At 41.3% G+C, this 24,442-nt stretch overlaps 2 protein-coding genes across 3 annotated transcripts; one reads left to right on the top strand and one right to left on the bottom strand.

The window, feature by feature from the left end:
• Positions 1–1,560: 1,560 nt before the first annotated feature.
• On the top strand, positions 1,561–2,604 carry LOC148423176 (trace amine-associated receptor 13c-like). The gene is made up of 2 exons (XM_088415268.1): positions 1,561–1,730; positions 1,797–2,604. Exons 1-2 carry the CDS (start codon positions 1,561–1,563, stop codon positions 2,602–2,604), a joined length of 978 nt encoding a protein of 325 aa, XP_088271394.1.
• A 2,195-nt stretch (positions 2,605–4,799) lies between these two features.
• LOC148423177 (docking protein 2-like) lies at positions 4,800–24,388 on the bottom strand. Of its 2 annotated transcripts, none has more exons than XM_088415402.1 (7): positions 24,229–24,388; positions 21,435–21,563; positions 20,257–20,427; positions 18,775–18,907; positions 5,842–6,011; positions 5,530–5,763; positions 4,800–5,442 (listed from the first exon to the last, which is right to left on the bottom strand). In XM_088415402.1, exons 1-7 carry the CDS (start codon positions 24,286–24,288, stop codon positions 4,888–4,890), a joined length of 1,452 nt encoding a protein of 483 aa, XP_088271528.1. In that variant the 5' UTR covers positions 24,289–24,388; the 3' UTR covers positions 4,800–4,887. The 2 variants fall into 2 exon arrangements, with proteins under 2 accessions (XP_088271528.1, XP_088271527.1); XM_088415401.1 differs by having other exon boundaries at positions 21,435–21,590.
• Positions 24,389–24,442: the final 54 nt, after the last annotated feature.

A 24,442-nucleotide genomic window follows, 5' to 3' on the forward strand; every position in this document is an offset into this window, starting at 1 on the left:
CTTTGTTTTACTTGTAGTGTACGTGACAAATGAAATCTAGACAAATTCAGACAAATATAAAAAAAAAAAAACATCTTCTATAGTTGTAGGGCAGGCTGTTATAAATGAGAACCGACACCCACTATTTAAGTGTCATATCATGATATTGCCATCCTCGGGAAATAATAGCTTACTCCACTGTCATCCCCCCTGCATTCCCTGAAGGATGCAGGTTAATGAACATTATGGTGCATTAAAGCCTAAGGTTAAACACCATAACTGGCTTTGTTTTCATGTTACACTTATATTACTGTGTTATGATTTAATGTTTTAATGTTTTGCAGTTTAACTGTAAAACCACATACAGGGTGTTAACTTTAAGTGTAGTACAAAAACAGAAAAAAGAATTAGCATGAGTGCAGACAAATGTAGACCAGTGCCTGATGAATGACAGAAAAATGTAAAATAACTTGCCAAATGTCAGCCTCTAGTGGTAGCGGACAGCCAGATAAACCGGAGATTACAATTTTGTCTGGCTTGAAAAAATGACAGACCGACAATGATGAAAAGGGGCGGGGCTCTGACGAATGATGAATGTCGGACCAGCAAAATAATGTAAGTTACTCAGCATCTGATGATTACCAACTACTCGACCTACAATCATGTAAAATAAATGTCCATTGATGTGGTCAATCTTATACACATCTCATTCACATGTAAGGCATGTTGTCTTAGATGTGAGTAGAGTTCAATTTTTGGCCACAGCTAAGTCTCAGACTATGGTTTTACATCGACTGTGACTATTGCAGCGCTACTTCTTACAAGACTGCAACAAGATTCTTTGGGCATTTTTTTCCCAACGATAACTATTTTTTTCCTGTCAAGTTCAATCGCAGGTTTTCACCTGTTTACACTTGTCTCTATTTGTGGAGCACATCTCATTTAAATGTACCATACCACAACAAGTGACGATCTACTGTGGTTTACATACAGATATCACAAAAGAGGGTCATGTTTTCAATAATTATTGTAATTATTGTTAGAATACCCCCGCCATACTCGACGCGCTGACCATAAATAAGATTATATATAAAACTTGTATACACACCCACGTATACACATAAACACACATCCTAAAATACAACATGACTGGAAGTTTGATTGACATTCCTTCTTCTTCTTTTTTTTTTTCCTGGGGACTTTGGCGATGACAGAAGTCCCGGAAAAGAAAACGGAAGTGAAAGAGTGTGAAAAGTTTGTGTAAGGCCTGAATACAAGGAAACTGAGCCCATGCTAACTACCTAAAAGTCAGCCAAGTGAACCATTACACGATGGGACAACAGGTTTATACACTTTTATGTTTGAAGACTTGAATAAAATGATTGAATTTTACAGTGTAAAATAAAGAAGAAATGAAAGTTAGTTGAGGTGAAGAGGGCGGGTGTTCATCCATCAATCAGTGGATGAAATGCCACCACGTGATATTCCCGTAATGATTATAAAACGAACACACCACAAGAGACTCGTCCAGTCTCCGGGTGAGTGGCTCCTCCTCGTTCCTCCTGCTTCTTTCGGCTGGCGATGGAGAGCGGCGAGTTGTCCAAACTCTGCTACCCGCAAGCGAACACCTCATGCAGGACCCCCAAGCAGCCGCCCGGGCAAGCCATGCTGATCTATGTGCTGCTGTCCTCTATCTCTCTTCTCACCGTGGCTCTGAACCTGCTCGTCATCTTTGCCATCTCCTACTTCAGGCACGCTTCGTTTGTCGTTTGTTCACACCGGATGCCGATCTCATGATATTGCTATGTTCTCTCCAGACAGCTGCACACCCCCACAAACCTCCTCTTACTGTCTTTGTCTGTGTCCGACCTCCTGGTGGGCCTCTTGCTCATGCCCGTGGAGATCCTCTACATCGAGGCCTGCTGGCTCCTGGGCGACATGGCGTGCACGCTGTACTACGTGGCCGACTACGTCATCACGTCGGCGTCGGTGGCCAACATGGTGCTCATCTCGGCGGACCGCTATGTGGCCGTCAGCCAGCCGCTCTCCTACCTGAGGCAGGTCAGCCAGAAAAGGGCACGTGTCGGCGTGGGGCTGTGCTGGCTCTGCTCTTTCATCTACCGACTGGTGCAGCTCCACGATCACCTGGAAGAGCCGGGCAAGTCCATCTCCTGTCTGGGAGAATGCGTGGTCGTAATCGGTAATGTGGCTGGCACGGTGGACCTGGTGTTTACCTTTATTTTGCCCGTCGTTGTCATCCTCATGCTGTACCTGAGGGTGTTTGCAATCGCTGTCAGCCAGGCTCGCAAAATACGCACGCGAGTCGGTGTCGTCCAGGGCCAGCGCTTGGTGAAGAAGAGCGAGTTGAAGGCTGCCAGGACTCTGGGTATTGTAGTGGTCTTCTTCCTGATTTGTTTTATTCCCTATTATTTGCCCACCATAGTGGGCGAGGACACCCCCGTGGACGCCACCTCGGCCGACTTTGAAATCTGGCTGACTCACATTAACTCTTGCTTAAATCCCATGGTTTATGCACTTTTCTACCCGTGGTTCCGTAAATGCATCAAGCTCATCTTCACGCTTCAGATCCTCAAGCCTGGATCCAGGGATGCCAAAATAATCTAGTGTGCTTTAGCCGGAGCTCTTTTTCCACATTTTAGCATTAAAAAGTTATTGTTTTTGTTTCCAATAGTTTCTACATATGTACATACAGTATGTGTTGCTCAGCAACTATTTGCTGTCTAAACTCAGCATTCATCTGAATGAATGTGTTGAGCTTTTGAAATAGCATCTATTGTGAATTGGCATTAAAATATATTTTTAATGTTGACTATTGTTACGAATAAACAGTATCCCATTTATTTCTTTTAGAGTTCCATTGGGTTTCATTTTAAAGGAAGCTTCACTGCTTTGTATTGAGTCCACATGTGCTTTGGCATGTTTATCATTGATTTTGTGGTAGAAATGTCTGAATTTGATGATGACAAATTTCAATCAGTACACAATGCCATTTTTTTTCTCGTTTTTCTGTTGCGTGTTGATGTTCAACTTTGAACATTTGTATTGTTACTATTGGTTCCAAGTTCTATAATTTACTTTTTTTTACAGAGAATGCTGACTAGAATGTGCTCATCGTCCTAATGAAGCAGCCGGTGCATTTGTTGGGTTCATCACGAATCTCCCACAATTGGTTTCATGCTTGTGTCCATGCTATTTAAGCAAGTACAGTAAATACTAACTGAAAACATGTTTGGCATACATAAAAAGTCCTATTTAAAAGTTGGGCAGCGGACATACTACTGCATTCAGTGTCACGAGGCTTGCAATACTTTAAAATAAGGAAGGCCAAGCTACATTTCCTCTCATAAAACTAATGAATCAAGGACATAGAATTTCAAGCAAACTGGAGAGCAGTGTCAACCTCAAATTTTATTTTCACTGCTTTATTGTTCTTTTTGGTCATTTAACTGTTATCACACTCACACATGTGACCTAAGAGTGGTAACATTGCACAAATACTGTATTTGAATAAACACATTTCAATAAACGTCAGCTTGAAATCCACACTTCAGTTTTATCTTTAGAGGATTTTAGCCATTATTTTATTCGTTTACTATCACACCACATGTTGAAAACTAAACAAATTATTAGTAGGTTGCCTTAAATGTTTAAAATTTAAAAAATGATGTCAGGCACCAGTAAAGACGACGGAAAACAACCAGGCCAAGATCCTGTGGGACCTCTAGATCTAAGCAGGCAAATTGGTGGTAGCCAATCAGCCTGATAATATTGTGCTTGTGCATTGTCTCATTGAAAATATCCTGTGGTCCAAAAGTAACATTGCGGTTGCGGGCCATCAACTGTATAAAGATCCATGGCCCAGTAGAAGTTTAACTGAAACAAGAATAACATTAGGGATCCTCATCCGGAACGAGTCTGTACCGTACGCTGTTAATCTGTCCGGAGGTCAGCCGACACTCGCGGAAGACAGCCGGAATCGGCCCAGAAGTCATTGCTATCTGGGTAATGATAGATAAACACCAAAAGACAGCAATTGTGATACATGTGGCAAACCCGAGTGATAACAAACAGAAGAGGACACAAAAAGCTGGAGAAATACCAACAATTAATATAGGTGATGATTACATTGTATTAGGTTGCATTTGACTAAATGTCATCTGTCACATGCACTATAAGTAAAAACTTATAGTTTTGCTACGCTTTAATTTATTAAATACGTCTCTTGCGTAAAATACGTAAAAAATGTCCCTTTTTTTTAGGGAATTCAAAACTCCTATCTTGCATTTACTGGTTAAAACCCTATCAGAGTGAGCTTGTCACTTTGCTATGTACCCATTGGTTACTTCAGTCTTTTTCAAATACTGTAACCGATGTCAAGGTATTTTCATGCCGATTTCAGTCACCGTATTATTTTTGCACTCGCTTCTTTATTTTTGCATACTCCAGCCAGTGCATGTCATATTTTAGCCAATAGATGTCGTTGTTTTCCTATTTATGGATTGATGTTCTTAAAACGTTTGGAACAAAACATGAAAATACTGTTTTTGAGATTATGTGTGGATAAATGAATTTAAAGTGTTTAAAATGACGGGTGATGAATGTTTGCAAATGATGAATGAAGCAAACGTTAATGCACAAAGGAGGGTGTGGGGGGCATCTAGGGTATCAGTAATAACACTCGTCATCGGAAAAGGCTAAACAGAAAGACAGCATAGAGCAGACATGTCCAAAGTCCAAACATGTTGCTTTTTTTTTGTTTTTTGTGTGTGTGTGTGTGTGTGTGGGGGGGGGGGTATGAAAAGATTGCCTTCATTTTGACAGGGGGTGAATTCCATTTTAGCAATCCAACTTGTACGTAAGTATAATACACAGCCCCTCAAGGTGTGGTCAGAAGATGTCATTACTTTCATCACGGAGACATGTTGCTGTCACATTGTTGTACAACTTAAGGTCTTCTTCCAGCAATTTCTGCTCTGCAACAGGAAGTGCCCCATGCCCCCTTTTGGGGGAGGCGTAGAGTTGTTGTCGAGGGTCGGCCGGGCTAGCCATGACCCGCCACGCATCTCCTTTCAGCTCCTCAGGGTAGTCATATTCGGAGGGCATCGCTCGCAGAGAACGCCGTTCTTCAACTTGGGGCTCGTCGTAAATGTGATCCGCTTTCCCATAGAGCTGCGCAGGGTTGCGGCCCTCCGGGGCCTCTTTGCAGAGTCGGTTCGGGTTCAACGTCACCTCAGAGTATTCGCCGTCTTGCTGTTGGGGGGGCGCCGTGCACGACCCTGGTGTGACGGGTGACGTGCACGACGCAGGAAAGGTCACCTGTGAATACGTGCCGTCCATCGATGGCAGCTCCGAGGTGCGGGGGCAGCTTTTTCCAGAGACTGTACCTCCGGCGTCATCTAGCTCCAACCCACCGAGGCCTGCCACCATCTGTGTCATGCCCACCTGACACATCGATCAGTGGCAAATCTCATCATCATGTCATGTAATGATGTCAACATATTGTGGCATCACATTACGATGAGTACTTACCTGAGGGACAGAGGATAGCCAGTCATGGGTATGCGGCGTGGGAGGTAAGGGCGGCAGGTTGACCTTCCGGGAGGGATCTCGCCTCATGGGCATGCTCCCTGATGTTTGAAGCGCTCGCTGAATGCTAATGGCCGTCTCCACCGCCTGGAACAGGGAGTGTCCCTCTTTGGTGTCAAACTCAAAACTACCTTCGCCGGATGCACAACGACGACCTGCCTCCACTGAGAAAGAGCTCTGAAACGCACACACATAAAGCGCCTTACTATTATGTGTGAGTGTATTTGTGTGAGTGTGTGTGTGTGTATGGGTAACCTTGTCCCGCCCAAAGCGGCGAAGGAATTTGTATGGCCAGGACATTAGCGTAACGCCCTGAGTGTCCAGCAGGTAGAGTCCATCTATACTCGCTCTTAGGATGCCGTCACCCTTTAAATTGCAACGGTCAGATGATGCCGTACTACGCACATGCACCTGGAAATCACGCCCTAGACACACACACACATATAAATACGCACATGCAGATACACAAAAACAAGCACACACATACCGTATAAGTGTACAATGCATCCGGATAGTATTCACAGCGCTAAATTTGTCCACATTTTGTCTTCCTACAGCCCCATTTCCATTCATCCATCCATTTTCTACAGCCCCTAGGGTCGCAGGCTTGCTGGTGCCTATCCCAGCTGTCTATGGGTAGTAGGCAGGGGATATCCTCAAATGGTTGCCAGCCAATCACAGGGCACAGAGATGAACAACATGCAAACTCCCAATAAGAAGGCCGAAACCAGTTGGAACTCGGGACCCTGAACTGTGAGGCGGACATGCAAATCTCTCTCCCACTGAGCCGCCCAGCTTCATTTTAAATTGTATTAAATTAATCTCTTTACATGAAAAATCCATAAATAATGCCCCAGTATGACAATGTGAAAAAAAATCACTTCACATTGTTATAATGGGGTATTGTATCCTTATATTGTACCCCAATATCCCATTATGACAATGTGAAAACAGTTTTCACATTGTCATAATGGCTTATTGCTTTGGGTATTTTTTGACATCTTATGAATAGCTTAAACATAGAAAACCGAGAAATCCTATTTATATAAGTATTCACAGCCTTTGCGTCATAATTTGTTGACCCACCTGTGGCAGCACTTACAGCATCAAGTCTTCAACATAACATGATGCCACAAGCTTTGCATACGTATCTTTAGGCAGTTCTGCCCATTCTTGATTGCAATAATTCTCAAACTTCATCAGTTTGGATGGGAGACGCTCTTGCACAGCCGTTTTAGGGTCTCTCCAGAGATGTTCATTTGGATTCCGAGTGGTTCTGAAGCCAATCCTTTGAGATTTTGTGCTTCAGGTGATAGTCCTACTGATAAATGAACCTTCACCAGAGTCTGAGATTAAGTGCGCTCTGGAGCAGTTTTTTATCCAGAACATCTCTGTATATTATTGCATTTTTCCTTCCATCTTAAGCATAATACTGGCACCATCATGCTTCCCTGTAGGTATAGTAGTGGCCTGGTGATGAATGGGGCCTGGTTTCCTCCAAACATGATGCAGGCAGGGCATTCACACCAAAGAGTTTAATCATTGTCTCATCAGACGAGAGAATTCTGTTTCCCTGGTCTGAGAGTCTTTCAGGTGCCTTGTGGTGAATTTCAAGATGGCTTGGCATGTTCCTCCTACTAGGGCGTGTTTTTTTTTTTCTGGCCACTCTACTTATAAAGGCCTGATTGCTGGACTGCTGCAGGGATGGGAGTCTTTCTACAGGGGGCTCCTATCATCACAGCTTTGACAGATTGACCATCAGGTTCCTGGTCACTTCCCTGACTGAGGCCTTTCTCTCCCGATCGCTCAGTTTAGATGGACGGCCAGCACTAGGCAGAGTCATGGTGGTTCCAAACATCTTCTTTAATGAATAATGGAGGCCACCGTGTTAATTGGGACCTTCACAGCAGCAGGCGTTTTTCTGTATGTTTATGTGCCTCAAGACAATCCTATCTCTCAGGTCTATAGACAATTCATTTAACTTCAAGCTTTTTGTTTGTGCTCTTACATGCATGGTTAACTGTGGAACTTTATATAGACAGGTGTGTGCCTTTCCAAATCATGTCCAATCAACTGAATTTACCACAGGTAGCCTCCAAATGAACAATGGAAACATTTCAAGGATGATTGGTGAAAAAAAGGAATGTACCCAAGCTCAATTCTGAGCTTCAAGTCAAATGTTGTAAACACTTCTGTCAATGTGATTTTTAAAGTGTTCTATTTTTAATAAGATTCAAAAAATGTAAATAAAAAACACGACTGTAAAAACATGACTTAGTCATAATGGGGTATCGTGTGGAATTTGTGGAAAAAGTGAAGCACTCGCAATACTTTCCAGATGAACTGTATGTCAATGAACAGTTTTCCTTCAGTTGTAGACCAGTGTACATTGCCCCCCTGTGACCTTTTCAGTTACAAGTGTAACACTTTCCAAGTGCTTACAGTAATTTCTAATAATTGGACTAGTGCTAAGTTCGTCTACTAGAGAAGTGATTAAATAAAAACCAAATAAATGATCACGGACCAGGGAAAATAAGTTTAACAGCCGGCTTATTTTAGTTGAAAAGAAAACACACAATTAACATACAGCAACATACACACAGATAAACATAGAATTCAACATGAGAGTGAGAAAATACAAGACTATTTCCCTCTTCTGTTGATTTTGGTTATCTACCTTGTCTATTTTAACTTATTTAGTTTAAATTGACTTCTTTCTCAACCCGGGTTGTTATATTATTAATTCGAATTTTATGTCTTTAATCTGTTTTGAGTACACTCTAATTTCAACCATTTAGTATTATTGTTGTTTTACAAAAGAATAATACTTCACAGCATTTCCATGGGAATACAAGTGACAACGTTCAAGTCCAACAATTCGCGAATGCGTAACGTCAAATGCTCGTTGTCTGAGGTTCCAAGATTAAATCCCGATTTATAGTTCTTCTGGACGTCCTGAATGTTCGATCCTTATAACTGTAATCCACAGTGGTGAAGGGAAAAATGGATCAATCCTACCAGGTTCGTGGCAATGTTCAGTTGTGTCCAAGTTCTGTTGCTCCCGCACGAGGCACGATCCGCGGAGCTCAAGGGTAGCTCGCCATCTTGAATCGCACAACTTGGAAGTCCACCGTCAAGACTATATCGTTCAGTGGGTTTGAACCGATTTAAAGACGTGGAAGACAAGTTGTGAACCGGACAAAAATCCTTTGTCGTGGCAAAAAGAATTAACAAAAGAGTTCCATTGACTTTTTTTCTCAAAACTTCTCGCTGTGATATAAATACAACCGCGACTTCTCCAACAGCCAGAACGGGAAAAAAAAAAAGTCAAGTGCGCAATCATGGTCACGTGCCCATCCTGCTACGCGACGTTCAAAATAAAAATTAAGGGTCATTTAATCATTTAAATTGACCATAAAAATAATAATACCAAATTATATTTGGAATGTTTTAATCTTTTAACACGCTTTTCAGTCATGCTAATCTATTTTGTGTTTACCAGGAAGTAATTTATGACTATTTTATTAATAGACTTTTACTTTGGAAGGTCCGTCTTAACCAGGGTTACACCCTCCCCACTTAAATCTATGCAAGTCCCTTTTGCATAATGCACAGGAATGCACAGGTTAAATGACTTTTATTTCGTGAGTTTCAATAGAACCAGTAACAGCTTCACTTAAGCTCTGGAACAAAGATTGAACTATACTAATAAGTGGATTCCCTAATTGGGGATAGGTCAATTGTTTGGGTTTCGCTCTTTCTCTTGAAGATCTTCTGACAACTTGGTTTGTTTCAGAATTAGTTTCTTCATCATTATCTTTCAAAGCTTTTGTGTCATCTTCTTCAGTTCGGTTTGTCTCTTTATCAGTCTTTGAATTTGGATCATTGTCCATTTCCTTCGACTTAGTATTAGGTTCTCTTTCGGCTTCAAGTGTCAGTACATTCCCTAGTTCTGAAGACTTTTTCATTTCAGGCAATCTATCAATTTCAGGTGATTTGTCAGTTTCGTGTAAGTTGTTTGATATATCAGGAACATCTGATTCAGAACTTTCATCAGAATTGTTAGGATGTGTCCTGGGAAGCACTACCTTGTATTCCTCAAGCGACCTAAAAATCTCCCGTGGAGGACCCGAAGGGTGATACAGGGGGTAGTTGTCCTCTTCCTCAGAATTATGGTCAAATTCAGGATAGTCACAATCAGGCATTGGGCGTCGCCGTGTGCTTGGTCGACTGAGCTTCTCTGGTATTGCAGGAGGAGTCATAGGAGCAGTTGGCAAAAATCCACATGGTAACAAAAGGTCTCTGTGAAGAGTTCTCGTAGGACCATTCTGATGCTCTGGACTTACTACATACACAGGCAGGTTATCCTTTTGACTCATCACCACATGGACAACAGACTCCCATCTATCAGCCAGCTTGTGTTTACCCCGAAGTCGGACGTTCTTCACAAGCACACGGTCACCAATATTTAAGACAGATTCAGTTATGTTTTTGTCATATCTGGTTTTATTGCGTTCAGCGGCTTTAGTTGCACTTTTGATAGCCAGTTGGTAACTCTCTTGCAGGTGAGATTTGAGAGCTTTGACATACTGTGAATGTGATTGTCGCAGTTGCTGGTTCAAGGGAAGATTAAAGGCAAGGTCTATTGGTAGTCGAGGCTGTCTACCAAACATTAGCTCATAAGGAGTAAACCCTGTACTGTCATGTTTGGTACAGTTATAGGCATGGACAAGTGGCTTTACAAAGTCACGCCAATGACTCTTGTCTTCATCTTTCAGGGTACCCAGCATGTTTAGTAACGTCCTATTGAATCTTTCCACAGGGTTTCCTCTGGGATGATAGGGTGAAGTTCTAACTTTCTGTATTCCAGCTAGGTCACAGAGTTCTTTAATAGTTTTTGATTCAAAGTCCGTCCCTTGGTCACTGTGTAGTTTCTCTGGAAAACCATAGTGGATGATAAAATTTTCCCACAGAGCCTTGGCTACAGTTCGAGCCTTTTGGTTTGGTGTAGGGATCCCAACAGCATACTTGGTGAAAAAGTCTGTGATTACAAGGACATTCTTTGTGGCACTGCGGTCTGGTTCAATGGACAAAAAGTCAATGCACACCAATTCGAGAGGTCTGGTAACCTGTATGTTTACCAGGGGTGCAGCTTTTTCTGGCAGTGTTTTTCGACAAACACACCTGTGACAACCTTTGATTTTTTTCTCTATGTCTGAAGCCATTTTTGGCCAGAAGAATCTGGTTCTGGCCAGATCAAGAGTACGGTCAAAACCAAGATGGCCCATGTCATCATGTAGACTTCTCAATACCATAGGTCTCAGGCTTTCAGGAAGAATGAGTTGATACTGAGTTTCACCTAGGTTCCTCTTCCGGTACAGAATACCATTCTGCAGCTCAAGCTTGTTTAGCTCACGTAGATACATGGAAAGTTGGGGAAGTTCATTCCGTACTGTAGGAGAACAGGTTTCACCTGTTTCGAGTTGGTGTATGATTTCATTTATTGAAGGGTCATTTCTTTGACTCGGTCTTAAATCCTCTTCTGACATGCTTGGGATGACAGAAAGGGCATCACGCTGACCAAACTCATCAGGAATAGCATCAGCAGACATAGACAAAGACATTACAAGTGGGCAGGTGAGAACATCGCAGTTGGAGTCAAAAGACTGGAAGACCAGATGTTTTTCACAGATTGCTCTGACTGTCTGAGGAGGAATGTCAGTGAAAGGGTCTGAACCAGGTAGATGATGTTGTACAAATTGATGAATTCTCTCTTGCTCTTTTAGAGAAACACTATCGTTGACTGGTTCGGGGTGAGGACGACGGGATAAACCATCTGCATCAGCATTCTGTTTTCCTGCTCGGTATCGAAGATGGAAATCGAAGGATGAAAGGGCAGATAACCAGCGATAACTTGTTGCATCTAACTTAGCGGTGGTCAAAATATAAGTTAGAGGATTACTGTCAGTTACTACAGTAAAAGGACTGCCATACAAGTAATCGCAGAATTTTTCGGTTACAGCCCATTTGAGAGCAAGAAATTCAAGTTTGTGAGCAGGGTAACGGCTTTCACTCCTTGATAGTCCTCTGCTCGCGTATGCAATTACTCGCATTTCTCCATCCTGTTCTTGATAAAGGGCTGCCCCCAGCCCGGTCGTACTGGCATCTGTATGTAGTACATAGGGCAACTTGGGGTTGGCAAATCCCAAAACTGGGGCAGAAGTCAGTTTGTTTATTATGGTTTCAAACGCTTGCTGGCAACTTTCTGTCCATCTTTCGCCAAAGGGGGACTTCGGCTGATAATACTGCAGATCCTTGGACTTGGACTCATTGCTCTTCCTCAGCGGTGGATATCCAGCAGTAAGATTGGTAAGAGGTTTAACAATTTTAGAAAAGTCTTTTATAAACCGTCGGTAATAACCGGCAAATCCCAAAAAGGAACGGAGCTCTTTCAAATTCTTGGGAGTTGGCCATGTTCTTAAAGATGCAACCTTTTCAGGGTCCGTCTCAACACCGCGTTGGGAAACAATATGGCCCAAATACTTCACAGAAGTCTGGAAGAACATACATTTTTCAAGTGATAACTTCAGACCATATTCTTTGAGACGATTGAGCACATGGAAAAGACGAGCCTCATGTTCTTCAAGCGTATCTGAAAATATGATGAGGTCATCTAGAAAAACGAGGACTTCTCGTAGGTTGAGGTCACCCATACATTTCTCCATCAATCGTTGAAATGTACTGGGAGCATTCGTAACACCCTGAGGCATTCTGTTGAATTCATAGAATCCCAGTGGGCAAGTGAAAGCTGTTTTGTGCTTATCTGTCTCTTCAACTTCAATTTGATAGTATCCGCTCTTGAGATCAAGGACTGAGAACCACTTAGATCCTGTGAGAGTCGAAAAGGCTTCCTCCAACTTGGGAAGTGCGTAGGCATCCTTGATTGTGTTCAAATTCAGCTTTCGGTAATCAACACAAAGTCTTACATCTCCATTCTTCTTCCTTACCACAACTATTGGCGAGGAAAATGGTGATTCAGACTCACGTATTATTCCTGCTTCACTCAGCTCTTTCAAGTGCTGGCGTACAGCATCAAGATCTTGCGGTCTTATTGGACGAGGTCTGTGTTTGAAAGGACTTTCATCACTTAATTTTATTTGGTGCTTAACTTTGCTGGTGCATCCAAAATCTGTGTCATGTAGTGCAAACACTTCAGGCATAGAACTCAACTTTTCTGTAATCCGCTCCTTCCACTCGGCAGGAACTGGAGAATTTGAAAAGTTTGGATTCAGGTTAGTGGCTTTCAAGTTAGATTGTTGATTGGGTTGCACTATCCCGTGCACAGGGTACATTTCTGCAATGACACTTTTTGCAGGAATGCATATGTCATGTTCACTTTCATTTCTCAAGACCACTGCAAGCTTTTGTGAGCGCTTTTCAGGAAGACTTAGTAAACAATTGGTGACCATAACACCACCGGGCAAGGAGGATGTGGAGGGAGACTCGACCACTATCCACTTCCCTGGCGCTTCAAGGTTTACATGTACATTGCCTTCCAAGACTCGACTTTGGCCTGCAGGAAGAATTTCAGGCTCTTTTCCAGACAGAGTGACAAGCCCAAGACTGCCGTTGTCTTCCATTTTTTGTCTTTGTTGTAACACGCTTAGCACCACTCTGTATCCATGTGGAAGAACACTTAAATCTGTGTCAGTCAAAAGAAGACCTTCAAAAAGAGGGTCAAGCGTGTTAGTGCCAATCAAAAGAGAGGATTGGACACTAGAGCGTGTATCTGGAACAATTAATGCAAGGGAAGACACAGTGAGTTCAGTCCCAAAACAATCCTTTGGAAAGGTAATATCAACACCAATGTAGCCTGAATATGGAACATTTCCACCATTTGCGGCTTCGACTTCCAACAGATCTTGAATTGGATGGATTTCCAGGTGTGGGAGATATTTTTCATAGAAGGACTGAGACACTGTGGTCACTTGCGAACCAGTATCGAGAAGACAATTGCATGTGGTTTCATTGATTTTAACCTGAGCAGTGTACTTTGCTCCAATCAATCCTTTAGGTATCTTCTCAGTAGTGAATCGGCTAGTCAAGAACCTCTTCTTGGGTTTTTGTGAACGTTCGGTGGGACTAGTCTCAATTTCAGCACTCATTTGTCCCTCCATGAGTGCTAGTTTTAGTTTAAAGATTGGGTTTTGTTTTTCTTATCCCAAAGTGACTGCTTGTCTTTCAATTGTTTTCTCTTGTCAGCAACTAAAGATGGATTAGGTTCATTTGAGCATGAAGATATGATGTGACCATCTTCTCCACATTGAAAACAATACCAAGGCTTGGGTCTTTTAATTGCAGCTTGAGTTGACAAGGTGGCTGGTTCAGGTTCTTTGGGTTCAGCTTTGGTCTTGCTCTTGGCAGTTTGACTGGATCCTTTCTTATAGCTTTGTGGCTTTAGCTTAGTGATATGGCTCTGGAGTTGTGTGATCTGAGCTCTTAGTTCTGTGATAATGTCGTCTTGAGGAATTGCCGTTGGTTGTCTTTTCTTAGGTTTAAATCTTGCAAGTTGACCTTGTAGCTCAGTTATTTGAGTTTGCAATTCAGCAAGATCAGTTTGTTTGAGAGAATCAGAGACATTATCATCAGTTGCAATAGTTTGAGATGCTAATTTTGGTCTGGTAGCAGCAAAATGTTTTTTCATTCGACTTTCTTTTGCTGTTTGTTTGTCTTCTTCTATTCTCAACTGTAGCAGGAGATTGGTGAACGTAGGTGGTTTATCTTTCATTTTTTCCAGCTGAAGATCTGCCAATAGGGTATTATCCCAACATCCGCGACAGAACTGACGCAAAAGGTGACGATCAGCTTCACTAGGTTCTACACCACCTCTATTCAGGGCTTTGGAAAGAACTGTTTGCAACCGATGAAGATAGTGTGAGGGCTTTTCACCTGGGTCTTGAAGTGTGTTAAGGAATCTGGCAAAAAGTTCATCACCATCCTCTACTATTCCAAAGGCTGAGTTCAAGAGTTCAAGGTAGGATGATGGTAAGGCATTAGGCCCAAGAGGTTTCACGACATTTGCAGCAGGTGCCACAAGACTGTCCAAAATCTTCCTTGAACGGTGTAAATCTGATAGATCAGGATCTTGAAGTATGAGTTCAACACTGTGACGCCATGTATCAAAATCAACCTCATGACTAGGACAAGGTATTTTTCCAGAAAACTGTCGGAGTCGGAAAGAAGTACTCATCTGCAACACAGGAGCTTCACTTCGGACTATGTGTTCAACAACAACCTTTTGCACCTCGGGATGAGTTATAAAGCTTGTTGGTATATTGGATGGAACATCATCTTGTGATGGGTCATTTAATTTTTGTTCTACCGGTCGATCAGCAGTTGTAGTCGGTTCACTTTGTCTTTCAGAGATAGAACTCAAATTTTCAGATGTTTCTGGGTTGCTTGCAACAGATTGGGAACATTGAGAAAGATGCTCTTGCAAAATAGCTTCAAATGACTTGCCACTTACTTTGGAAATTTTCTGCAGTTCACTGAACAGACTGTGGGTGGCACTATTTGTAACAGCTGAAATATACTCTGCTGACAGAGTTCGGATCTCATAGGTTACTTTGTTCGAGCACTCAAGTGTGTAAGGCAGTAATGATTCAAGAGCTGTCACGGCAGATTCACACTCATACTCCACAATGGCATTTTTGTGGTAAGGAGAATGAGGTTCATCAATTTTAAATGTTCTTGCAATTCGGCCATATCTATTCAGAAAGTCTGTTAACTCTTCATCAACTTCGGTGTCAGTTATGCCAGTAACTATAACCGAATTTGGAATTTTTACATCTTCTTTATCAACTATGTCCATTTTTCTTTTGTGGCTGGGCCTATTTTTTTAAACCTGGGTCACGGAAAGTTATTTGGTCCAATCACTTCTCCTGGCTAGCTCGCCACTTCTGTAACACTTTCCAAGTGCTTACAGTAATTTCTAATAATTGGACTAGTGCTAAGTTCGTCTACTAGAGAAGTGATTAAATAAAAACCAAATAAATGATCACGGACCAGGGAAAATAAGTTTAACAGCCGGCTTATTTTAGTTGAAAAGAAAACACACAATTAACATACAGCAACATACACACAGATAAACATAGAATTCAACATGAGAGTGAGAAAATACAAGACTATTTCCCTCTTCTGTTGATTTTGGTTATCTACCTTGTCTATTTTAACTTATTTAGTTTAAATTGACTTCTTTCTCAACCCGGGTTGTTATATTATTAATTCGAATTTTATGTCTTTAATCTGTTTTGAGTACACTCTAATTTCAACCATTTAGTATTATTGTTGTTTTACAAAAGAATAATACTTCACAGCATTTCCATGGGAATACAAGTGACAACGTTCAAGTCCAACAATTCGCGAATGCGTAACGTCAAATGCTCGTTGTCTGAGGTTCCAAGATTAAATCCCGATTTATAGTTCTTCTGGACGTCCTGAATGTTCGATCCTTATAACTGTAATCCACAGTGGTGAAGGGAAAAATGGATCAATCCTACCAGGTTCGTGGCAATGTTCAGTTGTGTCCAAGTTCTGTTGCTCCCGCACGAGGCACGATCCGCGGAGCTCAAGGGTAGCTCGCCATCTTGAATCGCACAACTTGGAAGTCCACCGTCAAGACTATATCGTTCAGTGGGTTTGAACCGATTTAAAGACGTGGAAGACAAGTTGTGAACCGGACAAAAATCCTTTGTCGTGGCAAAAAGAATTAACAAAAGAGTTCCATTGACTTTTTTTCTCAAAACTTCTCGCTGTGATATAAATACAACCGCGACTTCTCCAACAGCCAGAACGGAAAAAAAAAAAGTCAAGTGCGCAATCATGGTCACGTGCCCATCCTGCTACGCGACGTTCAAAATAAAAATTAAGGGTCATTTAATCATTTAAATTGACCATAAAAATAATAATACCAAATTATATTTGGAATGTTTTAATCTTTTAACACGCTTTTCAGTCATGCTAATCTATTTTGTGTTTACCAGGAAGTAATTTATGACTATTTTATTAATAGACTTTTACTTTGGAAGGTCCGTCTTAACCAGGGTTACACAAGCAACCGCAGACATTCAAATATATCATGAGCTCACAATGCCACCTAATCGTCAGAGTGAGAAATTAAGTCAATGGTGGCTATCTTGCATTGCCACTCACTAAGCGAGCCTAATTTACCTTGAGATTGAATTTTCAGCTGTCCTTTTCCTTTTTTTCTCATAGTGGGGCACGTTCAGAAACACGGTACACTCCTATTTGTGTAATTGTACACTGGTTCACGCAGACTGTTCAGACACTGAGCGCATTTCTCAACTGTGTCATTTAAAAATTCAATTTGCACTAAAAACTGAGTGCTGGTGCATACACCCAAGTGTGTTGCCCGATGATTATTTGTATTCACCCATTTTGACTGGTTTGTGGGAAGCAATTTGACATAGCCGCAATTCTTTGATAGCGTCAACAGCGTTCGAATTTTTGGCAACACTTTTTTTTTTTAAAGAGAAAAATAGCTTGTCACGGAAATAACGGCTCTGAGACAAACGTTGTGTATGGTGCTCCTTTTTTCTTGTGGGCTTTTTTCTTAAGTGCTTGTTCATTCTTGTGTGCTCCTTTTTCTTTTTTGCTCATTTTTCTTGTGTGGTCTTTTTTTCTTCCTTTTTGTAATTAGGCTTTTTTGTTTGTATTTCATCTTTGGTAATGTGTTTTTTTTTGTTTGCAATTCCGTTTTTTTGTTTCATTGGTTTATTCTTTTTGTGTGAGTTGCAAATCAGGGTCACCGTAATTTGGCACTCAGATTTGGAACTCAAATCAAGCAGAAACTAACAAAAGGGGCTCGGTCTCCATGAACATACCATTTGGAGAGTAACGCTAAAGCATGGGTCACAAGACAGAGATAATTTACTCTGAATGACAAGTGCAAACAGTGAAGTTGGGATCCTGGCATAAAATGCTCCAATAACCATATTTTCGGGAAAAACAACAACAACAACAAAAAGACAAGCAAGACTTTTCAATAGCAGTGACATTGCAAGAAGGTTGCCTTCTAACTTTAGCTGCAAAAAGCCACTGTTACTGTAACTTTTTTTTACATCTGTGCAAGCAACACAGTGGACCATGTGGTCCGACTTAGCATGTATGCCTCACAACCGCATTTTTCTGGCTAAGAATATTTCAAACAGGTGTTTGCAACCTGTGTACGTACTTCACTTTCCAACCCCATTCACAAAAAACATATGCACGTATGCATGTATGCGCTAAGTCTGTTCATTTGAGAATACATACTTGCTTTGTGATATTCAATGTATGATGTGCTTTTGATGCATGTTTTGGATTTTTTGTTTTTTAAGTATGTTAAAGTTCTCACGTTTACATTACTTCCATTTGTGGTGGCTATCTTCACTTATGTAGTTTAATCGAAGTTATGCCTGCTTCAATAGTTAATTTAATAGAGTCCACATTTGCTTTCAACAAAAACAAAAGTAGTGTTCACAGTCTGGAAAACTCATTTCCTGTTGCATGCTTTGAGGCTAAATTCTCTCTCTCTCTCTCTCTCTCTCTCTCTCTCTCTCTCTCTCTCTCTCTCTCTCTCTCTCCCCTTCTCTTCCTCCCTAAAACACACACAGTTTTTCTTCTATTGTAGTGGGGACACCCCACTGACATAACGCATTTTCTAGCCCCTAGACCATCACATCAGATTGCTTTTACCATACCTTTACCCTGCCCTCAACCAAAATACACCAAATGCAAGTCTTGTCCCTCAAAAAGAGGTCTTGGGGTCAACCACAAGTACAAGGGGTCCCCAGAAAAACTATAAACTCAGAATTTGATCCCCACCATGCAGCAAAAACCAAGGGCAAGCATGCACACACGTGCAGGTTTGTATTCAAATCATAGTGGGGCCATCCCATTGACAAAATGCATTTCCTAGCCCCTAACTCTAACTATCACAAGTGACTGTATAACCCGAACCTCAAACGAAATACAATTCAGCCCTAAACTCTAAAACCAAGTCTTGGTGCACACTAGTGATGCCCACCACATTGGCCCCACGAGGATGTGGCAAGGACAGTAAAAACTTGTAATATGAGCCCAAACATGTTGCAAAACCGAAACAAAAGCACTTGCACATGAACGCACCCTTTGTACCAGTGATGGTGGTAGCGCTGTACAAAGCATTATCCTCCATCCCTTCTTGGTCTTTTACTCGTTCTTGTGATTGTCTTGTTAGTTGTTGTTGTTCCCTGCTTTTGCTAGGCTCCTCCCAGCTCACCTGCACACAGACAATTACAATCACAACCATTAAACAACATAACAACACTATCAAGCAGGTGGATAACCCTAGTTTTCGCTTTGCGGTGACAAGGAAGTCCGGAATGAGTTTCTGAAGAATTCTCTCATTCCAACTTTTTTTTTCACCCAACTTTATGCTTATCAGTACCAGGCGGATAACCATTCATCTCTGATTTTTAACAAGGTGGTTGTGGTAAACGCAAATACATGAATGTCAAACTTTAGAAGCATTAGTTCCAAGCAGATGCCCCTTTAAATTTTATTTTCTTGTGACCTCCCCCCCGTCAGCACGCCCTTGCCAACCATTTATTAAATTTAAAGGGGCACAAATTTCTTACACAATGGCTGGTAGCTTTGAATAGTTATTTTCTTAACTTTGTGCCATGAACGAGAAATTTTGTCTGTAAAATACTTAGTTTGTGTGCCAGTGACAAGACTACAACTACGCACTGGATTATAAGGCGCACTGGATTATAAGGCACACCCTCAATCAATGACATGTTTTAAAACTTTTTCAATCACAATATAGTAATACTCAAAGTAATAACAATAATAACTCAAATAATAACTTTAAACTCTCAATAGCATAATAACTCAATGTCAATATGACCAACCTTGTTCAACTGTAAACACACAAAAGAAACAGGTAAAGCTTACTTTATCAGTTAATTCCCTATCTACGCATCCCAAGCTTAATATTGACCCATATATATAAGGCGCACCTGAGTTTAAGGCGCACCATCAGCTTTTAAAAAAAATAAGGCTTTTAGGTGTGCAGAAAATATGGTACATGTATTTTTTCAGTATTGGGCCATCAAGGCCAGCAAGGCCTTCTCTGCTGGCCTAATATAACCTGATATTATCATAACTATAACACATTATAATAATTATAATAACTGCAATAAAAGTCCATTTCATTTTAAATTGATTTTTATGATTTTTTTTATATTGTTTATATATAAAATAATTTTCCATATTCTGTTCTTTTCATATCATATTATAGCCATTTGGTTACAATCCTCCAAGGGCTATAGTTTTATATTGGAGTTTTTAGCCAATTTAGGAAAGTTTAATCCCATAAGCACCAAAATACAAAAAGTGCACTTAGTAACATTAAGAGTATGCTTTTGTCCCTAACCATTTTCAAGCTACAACCTTTTAAAATAGTGATAGAAAAACTGAAATTGTATGGAGAAAAACTCTAGCACCTAAAGGGTTGAAATCCAAATGAACTGTTTGAGTCATCTTTGATACAGGGCTACCATGGTAGCCCTCGTATCAATGGGATGTTTATCCAAGCCGATGTGGAAACTGCAGTTGTGTTCGTACAGGAAAGGCGAGCTGGCACAGCGTTGTGGCCCATTCGCTGACGTGGTCGACACGGGCCGCCAGCACCACAACCTTGTCGACAGTCTCCAGCAGGAAGGGGGCAAAGTCAGCGGGACACGCCTCCACGTGGAAGTCGGTGCTCACACGGACCAGATCGGACAGACGGATCACCTGAGGGGCAGACGATGAACGCTATGATGAAGTCATGGGCAACACTTGGGCGAAATTTTGACCCAACCCGGACTTAGTTGTTTTTGATGTGTGATATCAAAGGAAAAGCATACAAAAAAAACACAAAAAGGCAAACATTTTGCATAGATTGTCAAAACATTTCAAATGTCACTATGCTGTCCTGCCGTCCTGTCTGCATATCACCGTTGTGAAATGTCAATACAGCATTGAATAGCTGTTACTGTTTTATTTTCTCAAAATGAAAAGCCTTGGATTATATATATATATATATATATATATATATATATATATATATATATATATATATATATATATATATATATATATATATATATATATATATATATATATATATATATATATATATATATATACAGTATATATATATATGTTTCTGTTTCTGCTCCTCTCATGTCTCCCTGCGTTAGTTCTGATTTAGTCCACCTGTCCGCATTACCAGCCCCTCGTGTCCTCCAATCCGCTCCCCTTGCCTATTGTTCCTGCCCAGCTGCCGTGCGTTTCTGATTAGTTTGTGAATGTATTTAAAGCTAGTTTCTGTTACAGCCCTGGTCGGATCATTGTCTTGTCATGTCATGTCATATCGTCTGTCGCGTTTTCGTAGTCCCGTCTCGCCCTTCGTCCCTCAGCTCTGTGTTTACCTACCAGCCTGCCCGTAGTGTTTGCTTTCTGCTTTGCCAGCCTGCCTGCGCCCTTAGTTCGAGTTTTTTGCCGCCCTGTTTTTCCCGCTTTTGTTCCCGTACGTTTAGTTAATAAATATGAATTACATCAAGCCCGTATCTCGACGCTCTCCTGCTTTTGGGTCCTCCTCCTCCGCAACCACGCCGGCCCTCACACCCGCCGCGCACCCCCATGACAGTTATGACCCTTTGAAAGTCAGCCCAAGATGGGTGATAATAAAGCCAGGTCAATTAAAAATCCTCGGACCCTCAGAGATTAATGATGAACAGCGAGACCCATTGACTGACCTTGGTGTGTTTGCGTCCGCTCCTTTGCTTCTTCTCACCGCTGGCACTGTCTTTGATCTCCCACAATTCCAGACGGGAGATGGAAGAAGAACTTTCCCGGAACAGCACGCACCACATGCTCTTCCACTTCTGCATACCCACATGTACATGCACAAGCTGAAACGTTTTTTCATGATATTAACTGGCTCTCTTACATTTGTTTGCTTTTGTTGTTAAAAAGTACAAAAGTTTAACTTGATGTCTTGAAAATAAAGTAATGACTATAGCTGGGCAACAACTGATGGAATTTTTGCCAGTCAATGTCATGGCACATATTTGATTTTATTCAGTGAAAATAAAACTCTATGAAAAGTCTCTTTTTTTAACTTGTACCCAATAAGACTGGCAGCAGCACAGTTTAAAAAAAGATAGGTATCCAATTAAAAGCTATTCATGCTGGAAAATAGAACAGATTTTTTTGGAAAACAACCCTTTTGCGAAAATGTTCCCACAATATCCCTAATGTGATTTAGAGCTCACTTACACAAGGACACATGCAGGTAAAAATGCCAAAATAGTCTATTGGACAGGTAACAAAATCAAGGCCCGGGGATCAGATCTGGCACGCAGCATAATTTGACGTGGCCCGCAAAATGCTCACTGTGATTTAAAGTTTCTGGCTAAAATACCAAATTTTCAAGTTGTCTTCAACTTTTCAAATCTTTTTTCTTATGAAACGTGTGACGATCAAACTTCAAATTTGTTTGACTTCACAGTTGCAACGGCCCTCCGACGGAACCTATAACTACAATGTGGCCCGTGATCAAAAGGAGTTTGGAAGTGGAAGTGCCTTTTCTGCCTTCCAAGAGGCTATAATGACGCAAAAATTTGAAATCTTCCTCCAGAATCGAAAAAACAAATGTGTTCCACCTTTATGGTACCACATATACAGGTTGGCATTGGAATCCTCTTCGGTCCCTCGATTGCAACGTCACGGAGCCGGCTAATATTCAAGATCTTGTGCTTTCTGTCGTTTTCAGGATACCCCAAAGATTTTTATTAGGATTTAGGTCTGGGGACATGCTCAGAGGGTCCATTACTTTTGAATTCAGCCTCTTTACCAAGGCAGGGGTCATCTTGGAGGTGTGCTTGGGATCATTACCACATTGCAGTGGCCTGGTTTCCGGAGGGAGGGGATCATGCTCTGCTTCAGTATGTGACAGTAAAAGTTGGAATTCATATTTCCCTTATTGAAGTGTAGCTCCCCGATGTTCAGAAATCGAGGTCATTAGTCTGCTTGTCTTCAGCAAATGCGAGCTCTCTTGTGCATCATCTTTAGAAGAGGCTTCTTTCCGGGTCTACGGCCAAGCTGACCAAATTGATGCACTGTTCGGCGTATGGTCTAAGCCCCTACCTTCAATCTCTTCAGCAATTCCGGATGCACTCCTATGTCTGTGTTCCGTTGGATGTGACGCTGACAATGTGCATTCGGCATCTTTGGCCGATCATGGCAATCCCTGTTCTGAGCAGGAACCTGTCCTGTTAAACCGCTGGATGGCCACAGTGCTGCAGCTCAATTTTAGGGTGTTGGCAAACTTCGTTAAGCCTCAGCCGTGTATTTGTAGAGCAACAATTCTGTTTTTCAGGTTTTCAGAGAGTTGTGTACAATGAGGTGCCATGTTTAAGTTTCAGCGACAAGTATGAGTGTGTAAACACCTGCTACCTATTCACACCTTGTTGTTGAATATTCTGCTATTCAGATGTTGTTATACTAATGAGTCACACGATACTGATGACTGAGCTCAGTTTGGGCATTTTCACTTACGACTGCACTAACTTTTGTAGTAAGTGGTTTAGACATTAGTTATTGAATTTTGAGTTATGTTGAAGGAACATGAAAATGACACTGTGTTAAAATGTGTTAAAAGGTGCTGTGCTGAGCTGACTTCTATTCATCATGTCAAACAGTAATTTCATCAATTACCCCATGAAAAGATGTAAATAGTACAAATAGTGTACTCACTTGTGTGAGATACTATAAGTAGAACTTGAATGTACTTCATCTTCTTGGCTTCATCATTTAACACATTTTCACAACAAACATAATGTAGTCAGAAGAAGGCAACTTTCCTCTAAGTGGCCCCTCAATCTGACTGCAAAAAACATTGTAAAGACTGGAAATCCTACATTTTGTCAAGATGGGACCAGGAGAGAAGAGACGGGGATATTGACTGTATCACAGTGGAATTCCATGACTGCTTCATAGAATGGGGTAAAGGACCAGCAAGGGTTACAAACATAGTTGTGTCTGCAATCTCAACGACACAAAGGCCGAGCCCTTAAGGACAACACCAGCAACAAGAAGACCCTTTTGGGATTCAAAATGCAGAAATATAAACCGAGTTTCAGATAAGTATGTCGAGGGAAATTGACCAAACCCATGTAACATAATATACAATCTATCAACTACCAAAATTCACAATTAAGAGCAGCTTTGGCACTTAGCCTTAGCACTGGACAAACAAACGACTGGTGACCAGACAACATCAGATCACATTCAAGTGCCTTCCCATTACCAAACAACTCAGTGACAAACTTGCTGGTCTTTATTGAATATAACATGCTAAGATTCCACAAAGAAAGGCCACAGTTGGGATTTGATCCTAGAAACTCAAATTTGGGACGGCCATGTGATAACGGTAGTTACTATACTGCTAACTAACATTTTGTTAAAAATAATTGTCAGTGAAGACCAAAATGTTAAAAACATATTTTTTTGTATTAGATATTCTTGGTTTGAGTTAGCATTCTTTACCTTTCCAAACCTGTGATGCTGAAGGTAAACATGGCCTTCTTTTTTTATATCCTCATCCATCCTTTCACGACGCACTTGTTGTCGCCCTCGTTCTCGTCTGAATCCACTGAAATTCTGTCGTGTGCGTCTTCTTTGTGTCTTGGTGCTGACGTTTGTGGCTTCAACTTCCTGTTCTTGTGTCCTCACTGTTACTTCTTCTTCTCAATCTGCGTTA

This window comes from Hippichthys cyanospilos, chromosome 5, assembly GCF_059441005.1.
Source record: "Hippichthys cyanospilos isolate Australia breed blue-spotted pipefish chromosome 5, RoL_Hcya_1.0, whole genome shotgun sequence".
Classification (NCBI taxonomy): domain Eukaryota; kingdom Metazoa; phylum Chordata; class Actinopteri; order Syngnathiformes; family Syngnathidae; genus Hippichthys; species Hippichthys cyanospilos.

What these genes read in the sequence shown, in the direction of transcription:
- LOC148423177 (XM_088415401.1), bottom strand. Translation starts at nt 24,288, where the DNA reads ATGGATGAGGATATAAAAAAAGAAGGCCATGTTTACCTTCAGCATCAC. An exon ending in AGCATCACAGGTTTGGAAAG is followed by an intron (nt 21,591 to 24,228) that starts GTAAAGAATGCT and finishes AAAACGTTTCAG; the next exon opens with CTTGTGCATGTACATGTGGG. An exon ending in GCCGCTTTGGGCGGGACAAG is followed by an intron (nt 5,764 to 5,841) that starts GTTACCCATACA and finishes TGTGCGTTTCAG; the next exon opens with AGCTCTTTCTCAGTGGAGGC.
- LOC148423176 (XM_088415268.1), top strand. Translation starts at nt 1,561, where the DNA reads ATGGAGAGCGGCGAGTTGTCCAAACTCTGCTACCCGCAAGCGAACACC. An exon ending in TTTGCCATCTCCTACTTCAG is followed by an intron (nt 1,731 to 1,796) that starts GCACGCTTCGTT and finishes TGTTCTCTCCAG; the next exon opens with ACAGCTGCACACCCCCACAA.